Source organism: Pangasianodon hypophthalmus, chromosome 19, assembly GCF_027358585.1.
Source record: "Pangasianodon hypophthalmus isolate fPanHyp1 chromosome 19, fPanHyp1.pri, whole genome shotgun sequence".
NCBI classification, from domain to species: domain Eukaryota; kingdom Metazoa; phylum Chordata; class Actinopteri; order Siluriformes; family Pangasiidae; genus Pangasianodon; species Pangasianodon hypophthalmus.
Window position 1 is genome coordinate 7,094,316 of NC_069728.1, and position 14,845 is coordinate 7,109,160.

A 14,845-nucleotide genomic window follows, 5' to 3' on the forward strand; every position below is an offset into this window, starting at 1 on the left:
AGTTCCTGTTATCACTCATAGCATCTACAAACATGTCATCTCAGTAGCCTCTCTTTTTTCTCTCTCTAGAAGTTAATAAGACAAAAAAAGTGTAAAGTCCTCCTGAGGTGTAAATCACTGATACTGATTCATTCCATTAATATGAAATAAACATCTTCAACTCCACGATACCAATGACTATACAAGTTATTTTAATCTGGTGATTATTAGCCACACGTTATGCAGATCATCTGTCGTACAAGTCCCTGTCAATGTTACTATAGAAACAATACCATATTAGAACAAAGCACATTAATATAAACTTGGCATCGACTTGTATAACCAGTAGCTGAAGAGCTGTATGGAGTTCAGGGCAGTGGCTAATGTCTGGTCAAAAAGTGCTTAGATTTGTCGCTAGACTCTTTTCTGAAATAAGGTCACTGAAGTGGTTCAAAAAGTCCAAATCTAGCAACAAAGTCACTAAGCTGGCAACACTTTAACACATTGGCAGTCATGTAGTCTCACAGGCACATCCCCTGAACAACACCAACTTCACATAAGATTTAACATGGAAAGTAATATTAAATAAATGTTTGTCCACTTTCAGTGTTTCACTCAGATGAAGCTTCCAATGTATTATAAGCTACACGTCTGACCTTTTGACATGGCTCTTTACAGAAACAAAAAAGAGACTCCTCTATGGCATTGCTCTAAAGAATCTTTTCTGACCCCTTTATTTTTAAGAGTAAACCTGAAATAAAAAAAATAAAAAAAAGCAATGCAAAAATGTGGGGTTTATTAAGTATCTATCAACTGATAGTTTTAAAAGGTTTTTATTAAATACTTTAACTTTCACTTTTTTATATAAAACATTAGTTCATCAGTTCATCAGGACTACTGACGTATGGACAGGCATTACTGTAGATTAGGAATATTTGGTATTTGTACACCTCCAAGTTCAACTTTTGTTGGCAAACGGACACATTGCACCTCTGCATTCATAATGAACCAGGAAAATAAATTCAAAAACGGAAATGGAAAATGACAGTACATGAAACAGCACATGAAACATGTTGTAGTTGCCATGGCTGAGATGTTGGGCTTCATTGCGCCGTGGCTGAAAGCTGAGGCTGCTCTCTGACTTGTCTGTGAAGATCCTCTGAAGCACTGACTGTCAGCTGAAGTCTCTGAGCATGATCATATCAAAACATCTGTATAAAACATCTCTTCTTCTATCCAAATGTCAGTTCTTCCATCGGATTTGCTGTTAGAGAGAAAAGATGTCTGAATATTAGAAGAATGAATTTATAAGAGCGATATCATGCCCAGTGAACACAGTTATAAAATGGATATTACTACAGATATTACTATATTTCCTCTTTTTTTTTTTTTTTTTTTTTTTGCTGTTTTTAAATACTGAGGTTCCAAAGCACCTACTTCTGTAATTCTTTTCTAACTATGTTAATATGAGGTTTGTGAGAAATGATCATTTTCCTATAACAGCATGCCCTGAAATGTTTTATTCTTCTTATATCACATCAACTTGCCACTAACAATTTTTTATTTATTTTTTAATTTATTACAGAATGCCATATTGTACTTTTTATCCATTTATAGTCGCACTGAATGTTATAATGGCTATAAAGAGTTCCCACACTAGCTTTGTTTTTCCCCTCTCTGTTGAAGTTAATAAGGCAAAAAAAAAAATGCAGGTTGTCATATTACTGAATGTGACAAGCAGGAGGGAGGGGCCCGGCTGTGAGGACGCATGCCTGGAGTTTTTTCTTGTTTTTTTTTTTTGAAAAAGCATATGCAGTGATATAATCTAAGTGAGTACACCTTGTCAAGTTTTAAAGGGAACTTATGCCACAGCGTACTTAAATTCTCAGTGTTGATTGGCCAGAAGGTGTTGTTTAAGTAAGGAATAACACACAACAGACTGTGCCATTATATGACCGAGGACGCACGCCTGGAGTTTCGGTCACCGCCGAAAAAGCTCAGTTGGGAGAGAGATGCACGCGTTTTGTGTTTTACGTTATGTTCATGTTATGTTTACGATTAAACGTTACGTTTAAGTTTACTCAGTTCCCGCCTCCTCCTTGCCCATCATTGAGATTTGTTACACTGAAGACTCACTCTTGTATTTGAGAAAACCTAAAGTTATAGCTTGGTTATTTTCGTATAATGGCACAGTCTGATGTGTGTTATTCCTTACTTAAACAACACCTTCTGGCCAATCATCACTGAGAATTTAAGTACGCTGTGGCATAAGTTCCCTTTAAAACTTGACAAGGTGTACTCACTTAGATTATATCACTGCAAAAAAAAACAAGAAAAGACTGCAGCTGATTCCACTTACCGTGTTATTAAGGATCTCCTCGATCTTCCTGTACTCACGTGAACCCCGCTCCACTTTACTCTGGTACACGATCAGCTGCTGACGGTCTTTCAGGTCTCTGTATGTCTGAGGGAAAATAAACAAAGTATTAAATAAACTTCAGATTATTTAATAATCAGGGGCAGACAAATCCCTAGGAACTTAAGAGTCAGAGGTAAAGCTGTAACATGGGAAAGTCTTCATGCTTTTGTGGTTTCTCAGTAATGACAAGGTGCAAGGAGAGGCTGGTGAGGAAACAACTGTTTATAGCTGCTATAATGTAAGTGATAAAGGAGCTAGCTTGTGTCATGGACACTGCATAACAACAGCCCTCATTTATAAAGCTGGATACAATAAATCATTCATAGGAACATTTACACAAGAAATGTGGTCTTCAGGAAAATCCTACTAGTTTGGCAAAATGCTAATATCCTACAACAGCTCCTGAGGTTGTGCAAATTTCATATAATGCCTTCAAATCGTATAATTGAGACATGTTACAGGAATTTTATATACAGATATACAGAAGTTTAAATAGCTTATTTATTTCAATTACACACATTTAATGAATTCTAACATCACATTTTTTCACTCCCCTGAAAATATATTTTCTAATTTAAAAATGTCTATAAATTTTATTAACTTTGTGTCTGAACAATCAAAACAATTCAAGATGTTCAACATGGTCATGTTATGTTTCAAGTTGTAATGTCCTTCCATGCTTTCTTCATGTTTAAATTTATCTAGATATGATCCTTATTTTTGCCTATGCAACAATACACATATAAGCTAAACTGTTTTACTGGATCCCAGATTTAGCATATTATTTTAGGGTATTAAACAAAAGAGCAAGTAATAAAATATCTTTACTTTAATGGAAATTTAACTGATAGCAAAACCAAGGCCCAGGTTCACGTTCTGACATGCACCCAAGTGGATCAGCAGTTTCCTTCAAGTGGCCTACATCTGAGGACCTCAGCTTGGTACCTTTGTGTGCCACACAACAGTCCAGGCTGGTGGAGGTAGTGTAATGGTGTGGGGAATGTTTTCTTGGCACACTTTGGGCCTGTTAATGCCAATCAATCATCGCTTGAATGCCACAACCTATTTGAGTATTGTTGCTGACCATGTGCATCACTTTATAACCACAATTTACCCATCTTCTAATGGCTACTTCCAGCATGATCATGCACCATGTCACAAAGCAAAAGTCTTCTCAAACTGGTTTCATGAACATGATAATGAGTTCAGTGTTCTTCAGTGGCCTTCCCAGTCACCGGATCTGAATCCAGTAGAACACCTTTGGGATGTGGTAGAACGGGAGATTCACAGCATGAAAGTGCGCCTGAAGAATCTGCAGGAATTGTGCGATGCAATCATTTCAACATGGACCAGAATCTCAAAGGAATGTTTCCAACATCATGTGGAATCCTATGCCATGAAGAATTGAGACTGTTTTGAGAGCAAAGGTAGGCTCTACCCAGTATTAGTATAGTGTTCCTAATAAAGTGATCGGTGAGTGTATATAGCCTATATAGGTTCTTATGGAATAATGTATGTTTTTATATAATTTGTTGTTTCTGGAAATGAACTGTGTTCTTTATAATTCAAATAACTGAAGGTTACTGACATTTAAAGGTACTGATTTAATTTATGTAGCACTTTATAAAGTCATGCATATTCTATAGCCATTTTATGTGAATGGGTACAGCTGATTCTAGGCAAAACATGGGCTGATATCTTGTTAAGTTTAAATATGAAGACAACTTGGAAGGACACTGCAACAAACAAACTTATTTTGTAATTGTGTTAATATCTTGAATTCTTTTGCTTGTTCAGTCCTCATTTTAACACAAAGTCAATGAAATATAGTAGTTTAAGCACATACTGGGACTTTTAGCATCTGTGTCTAATGTGGAGTCTATAAGCTACTAACATCACTCATGTTTGGGAATTTTGCACTTTTTCCCATTCTGAGGACGCCATAAGAAACAAAATGGCCTTCCACTGTGACTTCTGAGCATTTGGACAGATAGTAAACAAGTTTGTCTTTATGGCTGCCAAATTTCATGGGAATAATATTTCAGGAGATATTAAACCCTAACCATGGCTTCCCAGATAAGAATTTTTTTTTAAGTAGAAAATATATTTTTCAAAATGTGATGATGTTACAATTCAGTCAAAAATACTTTACAGATTTTGGTTTTAGGTCACAAGCAACAAAAAAGAATGAATCATGCAGCAACAACCCCATCTGAACTGACATGGAATGACCCATCGAATTCCCCTTCACTGTAATTTGTCTCCAGATTTTGTTTTCTTCAGGGGCTGTTACATGGCTAAATAATGTACACATATATTTTTATTTGCAAAAATGTGAGTAATTCCAAATAAAAAAAGGTGAGTTATGCCTCTGAGAAATTCCTGTTCTTTTGGGGTTTTGTCCTTTTGTTCCTTTAGCTCTTTGTTAGCTTTGCTGTAAATCAGCTGCGCTCTGAATACGCTTTGCACTTTATGGATGATTGGCATTCATCAACATACATGTGAGTATGAAGAATATTGAAGAAATTGAGAAATTGTTAGAGGTGCAGAATTACTGTGGTGTAAAATGAAATAAAATACTCTGGGATGTGATGTTAAAGCACCACCTTGTCTGCAATTATTTTCCTGTAACATTTTTTTTTTAATGTTTTATTCCTTACATTTTAGCTACCACTTTTAAACAATTAGGTTTCTGGGCAACCAAAACAAGGGACTGGGCAGCACACTGAAGTGTTACTCGCTTAGTGGGCTACATAATACATTTATCATTTGTCCACCCCTGGATAATGTACTGTACACTTTAAAACTGTTGCACTCACATCGATGACAACGTCATGGCATTTATACTTCTGAGCCAAACTGAGCTTCAGTTCTGAGTCATCAATCAGAGTCACATAATCTTGCAAGACCTAAAAAAAAAGGAGAAGGAGTTTACCTATTGAGGCACTGATGTTACAAGAAGGTTACATGTTGAGAGTGCAATCAAGACAGTTAAATAAATGTGATCACAAAAAAAAAAAAAAAAAAAAAAACTCAAACTGGCATTCAACAGATAAGTGTTGGTTAACCACAGCTGTCTGTAAATCACAAAAATATTAACCCAGACTAGTAAACAGCGTTTGCTAATCAGCTCCCCCTGCTGAGAGAAGCTCGTCACTGAAAGAGATGCACCTGAACAGGAGCGCTGTTCTTCTGCAGGATATCCACCACTCTGTGAAAGCCAATGGGGGATCTCTTCTTGGTGTAACCCAGCCAGGTCTTGGTGTTGAATAAAGTGTCCACATCAAACCAGTTTTTCAACTTTGCCCGAGCTCCAAGTGCTGTGAGGATGTACTGCTTTTCCGAAATCTACCAAAGAAAATATTTTGTGCATGATAATTCCCATCACATCATCGACACAGTTATTGATATAATATATCCGTCCATGAAGAACAAACGCAAATATTTACACTAATTCATAGGGTACATTAAGTACACCTTCCATGCACCTGTAATCTTTGGCCACTTTATCAGGTCCACTTAAACAGGTAAACAACTACTGATAGTAGCTCATGCACAGAAGTTCAGCCCACCACTACTCTAGAGGTCATTGACTAGTGGCCATGGTCCGGTTTAGACTTAACCAAGATCGAACCAAGCAGTCGAAAATACTGTAGCGGATCTGACTGACATATAAAAAAAAAGAGGCTGTAGGCTCCATTTTTTTTAAAAAACATGAACCATCATGTGTTCTGTAGCAGATCCTCAGTTCTGGCTTGGATGTGTCACGTGCATGTATGTAGATTATTTATTTATTTAGGCATTTCATCAAGAAAGGGAAGAATTTTCACATATATTGATATACAGTTTTTTTTTATTAATTTATGACTTGTAAAAAGTCAGTGACAAAAAACTAATTTTTAAAGATGAATGGACAGAGAAGTATGTGTTTATTCTCCGATTCAAGGTCAGAACAGGTGTTTCATCTGTTCAGAGTACTGAGTCAAAAGTTTAAGCTGATTTGTCTTATTTACAGTTATGAACTAATCACTAATGTTTAATGGCCTTAAAAGGTAACTGTTGTCATTATTCCATCATGTTAGCTGATTTGTAAGCAGCTGGACCTTTGTAAGCAAAGAATTGTATGTAGCTACTCCATCCATCAACGAAAAGAAACTTCCAAAGGACCACTAGTGACCAGACATTGTTGTGCTGTTGGTCCATTCTTAGTGCAGCAGTGACAGTGACGTGAGAGTATGTGAGGCACTAGTACGAGTGCAGCTGCAGTCCTGGATTTTTAAACACCTCAGTGTTGCAGCTAGACTGACAACAGCATTACAACCACAAATATCTACACAACAGCAGTCCATCTGTCAGAAACTAAAACAGATGAAAGCTTTGAGGACGATTAATGCAGGCTGTGCATAGAAAAATAACAAAGTGGCAAATATTACACCTACAATGTGCATCGACTAATGAGTATATAATGACTAGTGAGTCTAAACTGCTGCATACCTGTACCAGCACCACACACACACACACACACACACACACACACACACACACACGTTTGGCACGTTTGTTGTAAATGTTGTGTAAATCAGAAACCAATAATTAGCATAATTTTCAGTCTATGCAATAAATAAGATACTAAACTGTCAATAGCAAATATTAAAATATCCAATTTTTTTTGCTTACAGCACCATCATACATAGTGGAGATGGAAAACAAGAAAAACAAAGACAGGTGACAAGTAGGATACATGATTTAAAAAATAAAAACAACTGATTTCACTTGTGAAACCATTAATGCAGCAATGTGATATAGCTTGAGAAATATGGAGTGTGACTTACCCTGAAGGTTTTTCTGATGTTAGCTGGACTGCTGAAAGTACCCTGCATATAAACACACATGCCAAAACTTCAAAGACAGACATATAAATATCTACAATACGTTTGTCATAATGCTCTGACTTTCCTAGAAATGCTGTAACATGAATACCCTGAGTGTGCTTACCTCAGACTCTCCATAGTGGTAGAAGCAGGAGTAGTACAGAGTGGTGATAATGGGCATGTTCAAGATGGAAGCTTTTCTGGGGAACTTCTTAAAAATTTCTGCCTCACCCTTCTTGTCATTAGCCTAAAAAAGCATATAGAATACAGTCTAATAACTGAAATATTAGAAGGATATACACTCACCGAACACTACACTAATACTGGGTAGGGCCCCACTTTGCTCTCAAAACAACCCGACGTGGTCTTGATGTGTTGTGCATTCTGAGATGCTTTTCTGTTCACTACAATTGTACAGAGTGATTATCTGAGTTACTGTAGCCTTTCTGTCAGCTCGAACCAGTCTGTCCATTCTCCGTTGACCTCTCTCATCAACAAAGCGTTTCTGTCTGCAGAACTGCTGCTCACTGGATGTTTTTCTTTATTGCACCATTCTAAAAAAGTAAACACTAGAGACTGTTGTGCGTGAAAATCCCAGGAGATCAGCAGTTATAGAAATATTCAAACCAGCCCACCTGGCACCAACAATCATGCCACAGTCAAAATCACTGAGATCTCATTTTTCCCCCCATTCTGATGGTTGATGTGAACATTACCTGAAGCTGCTGGCCGTATCTGCATGATTTTTTGCACTGCACGGCTGCCACACGATTGGCTGATCAGATAATTGCATGAATGAGTAGGTGTATAGGTGTTCCTAATAAAGTGCTCAGTGAGTGTATATAGCTATATATTTTCAAGTCCGGACCTCACCCTACAGTCATACACAATTTGTAGGCATACAACAGAATTGGTTTCCTGTGTATTAAGCTCTCACCTCTATGATGATCTGTCTCTCCAGGAGTGTGTAGTGGTCTTGCACGTGAGTGGCATCGTCTTGAGAAAAAGGAAGACTAATAACAAACAGCAAGATAAAGAGAGACAGTCAGCACCTCTCATGAACATTACAAAAGATGAGTTATACTCTGTTGTACTGTCTGTGTATACCTCAGAGATTTTTTGAGGAAGTCTCTCCTTTCGCCTTCATCTTTAATATTCATGTGCTCCTTGTACTGCATTAACTATAGGAGTATTAAAAAAATGCCTATCAGTGCTGCATATCATACAGTTGTTTCAACATTTTGGAATAAAGAAGCAATTAAGGAAGTCAAAATGTGAAAACTAATTTTAAATAAATCGATGATGAAATCGGATGGCACCTACCGCCATATCCTCTGCTCTGCCAAGTGCCCTGTTACAAAGTCATTTGATAAGAGTTGATTACACTGGAAAAAGGGCAGTTACACAAATACAGCCAAAAACACACACATACAGGCAAAAAGCCATTAACTAGTCTTACATCAGCAACCTAGCTACTATTCAGTACAGGGTTTAAATAGGTCCAAAATGTCGACTTACTTCATTAACTCCACCAAAAGCTTCTGCTCTCCCATTTCTTTCAGATAATGAACGTAATGCCGCAAAGCTACTTCCCTTAACATCAACACTCGGAAGAGGATTTCTGCAAACATGTCATAGCAAAAAAGAATGCAAAATGAAAAGCAATAACCATTACAAAAAAATAAAAGTCAATCAATTATACCTGCCTACCTTTACTTAATGATTTCTTTAAATATATTAAGACCTACAAGAGAAGAAAGTAATTCATATCAGTGACCAGGCACTAGATCCCACTGCGTGTATGTTCTTTTTCTTAATGAATCAAAAGTGTGGATGAAAAGCAGGACGGGATGCTTACAGCAGTGATTATGTTGCCATCGTGAGCACTGACTGCTTCATCCAGCAGCAGCAATTTGTCCTGTAGAGAGCGGAACCTTTCCAGAGAATATGCCTGCACAAATATATATATTTTGTAATGTCACATTAAACAGCTAACAAGAAACACCAATCTTATGATCTAAGATCTGATCATAGATTCAACCTGAAACATCACTTTCACTTTGGCTCTTTATAAATATGGCCAGCTGTCACGTGGAACTTACTGTATATGATGATAAAAATAAAAACATGGAATTATAGAGGAGAGCTTGTTGCTAACATCTCCGCAGTCATGTAGGTCTTATGCTACGTGTCCATTTGTACAGTATTGGTAGTTATGGGTACATTGATACTGAAGTGTTAATACTTTCAATTCTGGAATAATAATAATAATAATAATAATAATAATAATAATAATAATAATAATAAAAGCATCAATATTGTGTACTTATTTTCTATCAAACAGAATGTGAAAAGTAAAATGCTGTACTATGTTATATTGATATTCAGGATAGGAACCACTGCTTCTCTCTTTCTCTCTCTCTTTCTCACACACACACACACACACACACACACACACACACTAAATACTTTTTATCCATTTAATGTTGAGGAAATGAGTTAGTTCCTGTTATCACTTACAGTATAAAAGCTATAAACAGGCGTTCCCTAAAGAACCTTTATATTTTCTCTCTCAAGGAAAATAAAATGCAGCTTGACATGTTAACAATAAAAGCAGAAAGCACAAACTCCTCTATCTTGAAGACTCTTGCATGGAGGAAAACCTAGTGACTTACAAAGCTCTGACATCTGAGACTCCTCCCACAAATGTTAAATAAACATTTCCTTCCAGAAAGCTTTGCCATATAAATATTATTATTTGTTAAATAGTTTTTTATTTTTTATGATTAGCCTTAGATTATGGAGCGTCCACCATACAAGTCCCTTTGAATGACTTGTTACTATAGAAACTGTAACCTATTGGAACGAGTGCATTAATATATACCTGATTTGGATTACAGCTGGCACTATCATGAGAGCTGCTTTTTATAGAAAATTAACCAACATTTTCTGACCAATCAGATTCAATAATTCAGCAGTGCTGTGGGAGATGGCGGGGCGGTTTAGAGGGAGGGAGTCAGGAGGGTATTCACACTGGGGGGACAGAAGAGTTCATTGACTTTACCTTTCCTTTCCGCATCCTCCTTATGGTCTCTTCAGGGCTCCAATCACTCCCATAGTCCTGACACTCTGACTTTGGCTTGCGTAATTCTGGTGCGTATACTCTAGCAGGCATGTCAGTAAAAGCTAAAAAGCAGAAATGGATGTCAGAATATCACACTCGACACCTCAAAATTACAATACTTTCAGTCTTAATGATGCTTGCGTGTTTGAACTTACATTCAGAAAAAGAAGGCTTGCTCTTTGCTGATGAGAAACAAACAGAGAATTAGAAAATTGATTAATAGGTTAAAACTAGATAGTATTTAAATACACACACAGACACACACACCTGCACCTGGTAAATGCAGCATATGATCTGATATTCACCTCTGAACAAAGAACTTAGGGAGTATCCAGAGCCTTGTTTCGGTAACGAGGGGGCCGTGTTGATTTTTGGAAAGCTCTGCTCTCCACCTGAGCGGATGCTGGAGGCCGTCTCTTTGACAGACCAGGAGATACCTGAAGTTCACCAGCAAACAAAAGTCCAAAGTAAAGACCAAAGTCAAATGTATTCTGTGGAAGGAGCAGGAAGTGATGAGTGTGAGGTTTGTCTTACTTCCAACAGGCTCCCCACTCCAGCTGACCTTCTCAACATCATCATCTTCATCATCATCGACCAGGATGCTGTTCACTGCACGCTTGGATTCTTTCAGCTAAACAAATATGTCAACATATGTAATGTAAATATATTGCAAAAATAAAGAAATAATTAAAATGTATTAATAAATACATAAAACCCAAAGCATACATTTGGAAACGTTTTAACAGCTTTCTTGCTGCATGAGATTAATGTTAATGTTTGCACATAACATTCCATAGCATTTTAGAATTGATCACATTACATTTGTGAATATAATGCTTTGCAAGTAAAATAATTTAATTACAAACAAAATGTTCATTTTCCAGTTCTCTTTCATAATTAGTAACCCCAGAGATCAAGTGGACTGATCCCAAAACAAAGCCAGTGGGTTTGGAAAGTTTTAAAAATTAGAGAATTAAAAATTTTATTTTAACTTTTTTGGCCATTAATCTGCAAACAATATTCCATAACGACAAAGCAAAAGCAAGATTTAAAAAAAAAACGTATTAAAAATCAAAACTGAAATAACTCATTTAGATGAGTATTCAGACCTTTGGCTAAGGCACACCAAACTGAGCACAGGTGCATCCTGTTTGCTCTGAAAAGGACTATGAGTGCATGAGGAAAACAATTATCTGGTCTGATGATACAAAAATTGAGCTTTCTGGGCTGAACTCCAAGTACTACATCTGGCAAAAACCAGGTTCTGCTCATCAACTGGCTACTACACTATATGGCCAGAAGTTTGTGGACACCTGTCCATCTCACCCATATGTGGTTCTTCCCCAAAATGTTGCCACAGTGTTGGAAGAACACAATTGTGTAAGATGTCTTTGCATGCTGTAGCTTTACAATTTCTCTTCACTGGAACAAACCTGTTCCAGCATGACAGTGCCCCTGTGTACAAAGCGAGCTCCATGAAGACATGGTTTGCCAAGGTTGGAGTGGAAGAACTAGAGTGAACTGGAACACTGACTGTGACCCAGATATCCTCCTCGCCCAACATCAGTGCCTGATCTCACTAATGCTCTTGTAGCTGAATGAGCACAGATCACCACAGCCATGCTCCAAAATCTAGTGGAAAGCCTTCCCAGAAGGTTATTATAAGAGGTTATTATAACAGCAAAGGGGGATTAAATCTGAAATGGGATGTTCAAGGACATATGGGTGTGATGGTCAGGTGTCCGCATACTTTTGGCCATATAGTGTTCCCTATGGGAGCAGTGGTGGCTCAGAAGTTAAGGCTCTGGGTTACTGATCAGAAGGTTGGGGGTTCAAGCCCCAGCACCACCAAGCTGCCACTGTTGGGCCCTTAAGTAAAGCCCTTAACCCTCTCTGCTCCAGGGGCAGTGTATAGCTGAGCCTGCACTCTGACCCCAGTGTCCTAACAAGCTGGGATATGCAAAGGATAGAATGTCACTGTGCTGTAATGTATATGAGACAAATGAAGGCTTCTTCTTCATCTAAATGATAAAGCATGGCGTTGGTCAGAAGTGAGGGAAGGATGAATGAAGTCAAAATAGCAACGTCCTTGAAGAAAACCTTGTCCAGACCACCCAAAACATGAAACTGAGACAAAGATGGAGTGGCTTCGGTCCAAGTCTCTGAATGTCCTTGATTGGCCCAGCTAATGTGCAGACATGAAGCCCATAGAAAATCTGTGAAGATGGCACTTCACATCCAGTTCAACCAGTGTGATTGAGCTTGAGAAGATCTGCCAGGAAGAGTGAGAGAAACAGCGCAAAACCAAGTGGACACCATTTACCCAAAAGACTCGAAGCTGTAAATCAAAATGTAAAATGTTTTCTCTTTGTCATTATGGTCGAAAAGGTACACTGAATGCATTTTTAATTAATTGTACAACCCAATAAAGTGTGCAAAAAGTAAAGGTGTACCCACTGTAGGTTTGCCAAAATATTGGAGTGTGATTGCACTGCCAAACCCACCGATAAGCCACGGATAAGCTTTCATGAAGCTCATATGAAACATCCTTGACTCTGTTTATCAACAGATACCCAACAGGGTGTGTCCAAACATTTTTCCAACAAATGTTTTTGACACATGTAATGCATGTGGAACAGAGACATGGTTGTTTTTTCTGGAATAAGCACAAATCTTTTGCAAGCATTCGATTGAAAACATATTTTCATATCCCTGGACTCTGTTCTGGAGAACATGTCTCAGCCTTCAGCTTACCTTGGTAAATTCATCGTCATCGTCCTCAAAGGTGAAAGCTTTGAATTTGGAGCTGTTCCAGTATTCATCGTCTTCTGGTTTAGCTCGGCTCATCTACAACCAGAATGTGGTAACTAGTTATTATATTGGATATCACTCACAGCTGTTTACCTACGGATAATGTTATAGCAGCTGTTTACCTCCCTGTATAATGTTATAGCAGCTCTTTACCTACGGATAATGTTATAGTAGCTGTTTACCTAGATGGATAATGTTATAGCAGCTCTTTACCTACATGGATAATGATATAGGTATATATAGCTGTTTACCTACATGGATAATGATATAGGTATATATAGCTGTTTACCTACATGGATAATGATATAGGTATATATAGTTGTTTACCTATAGGCATTTGTTCCCACCTTTCTTTTTCAGCCCTACGTGAGACATTGTTGCAGTGTTTGCTAAACATGACTAAAGCATTCATTACCACCAGTCATTGTGTATCTGAGTGCTGGGGACAGACAGCGGGGTGAGTGCTGGGGACAGACAGCGGGGTGAGTGCTGGGGGCAGACAGCGGGGTGAGTGCTGGGGACAGACAGCTGGGGACAGAATGCTGGGGACAGACAGCGGGGTGAGTGCTGGAGACAGATTGCTGGAGACAGACAGCGGGGTGAGTGGTGGGGACAGAGTGCTGGAGACAGACAGCTGGGGACAGACAGCGGGGTGAGTGCTGGGGACAGACAGCTGGAGACAGACAGCTGGGGACAGAGTGCTGGGGACAGAGTGCTGGGGACAGAGTGCTGGGGACAGACAGCGGGGTGAGTGCTGGGGACAGACAGCTGGGGACAGAGTGCTGGGGACAGACAGCGGGGTGAGTGCTGGGGACAGAGTGCTGGGGACAGACAGCGGGGTGAGTGGTGGGGACAGACAGCTGGGGACAGAGTGCTGGGGACAGACAGCGGGGTGAGTGCTGGGGACAGAGTGCTGGGGACAGACAGCGGGGTGAGTGGTGGGGACAGACAGCGGGGTGAGTGGTGGGGACAGAGTGCTGGGGACAGACAGCTGGGGACAGAGTGCTGGGGACAGACAGCTGGGGACAGATTGCTGGGGACAGACAGCGGGGTGAGTGGTGGGGACAGATTGCTGGGGACAGATTGCTGGGGACAGACAGCTGGGGACAGATTGCTGGGGACAGACAGTGGGGTGAGTGGTGGGGACAGATTGCTGGGGACAGATTGCTGGGGACAGACAGCTGGGGACAGATTGCTGGGGACAGACAGCTGGGGACAGATTGCTGGGGACAGACAGCGGGGTGAGTGGTGGGGACAGATTGCTGGGGACAGACAGCTGGAGACAAACAGCTGGGGACAGATTGCTGGGGACAGACAGCTGGCTGCTTGAGGTTGTCATGTCATTTTCAAACGGAGCATTTAGCTGAAGATTTAAGTAACAGCAAACCCGCACCTCAACTCCTTCAACAAATAACATTATAACAATAATGTCTCTTCTGGCCTGGCTACATGACAGTAATACAAACACTAAATCGGAGTTGCCTTACCTTTGAGAGAGCGACACGAAATCAGAGGCATAAACGTCAGTTTTCTTTACTTCCGGGTAGCATGACGTCAGAGGCTTGTCAAAATAAAAGTCCGCGTAAAAACGTATGCATCCTTCGACTTAAACTATACATTATGACCACTAGTACACCTGAC

At 39.3% G+C, this 14,845-nt stretch overlaps 1 protein-coding gene across 1 annotated transcript; it reads right to left on the reverse strand.

Annotated features, from left to right (window-relative positions):
* Nucleotides 1-14,776, reverse strand: vipas39 (VPS33B interacting protein, apical-basolateral polarity regulator, spe-39 homolog). Its single transcript, XM_026944347.3, has 18 exons — nucleotides 14,692-14,776; nucleotides 13,148-13,240; nucleotides 10,928-11,024; nucleotides 10,699-10,830; nucleotides 10,549-10,575; nucleotides 10,334-10,455; nucleotides 9,128-9,220; nucleotides 8,980-9,013; nucleotides 8,788-8,890; nucleotides 8,593-8,620; nucleotides 8,377-8,450; nucleotides 8,207-8,282; nucleotides 7,394-7,516; nucleotides 7,231-7,272; nucleotides 5,570-5,746; nucleotides 5,218-5,307; nucleotides 2,339-2,443; nucleotides 1-1,243 (listed from the first exon to the last, which is right to left on the reverse strand). Exons 2-18 carry the CDS (start codon nucleotides 13,238-13,240, stop codon nucleotides 1,223-1,225), a joined length of 1,437 nt encoding a protein of 478 aa, XP_026800148.3. The 5' UTR covers nucleotides 14,692-14,776; the 3' UTR covers nucleotides 1-1,222.
* Between the last annotated feature and the right edge of the window lie 69 nt (nucleotides 14,777-14,845).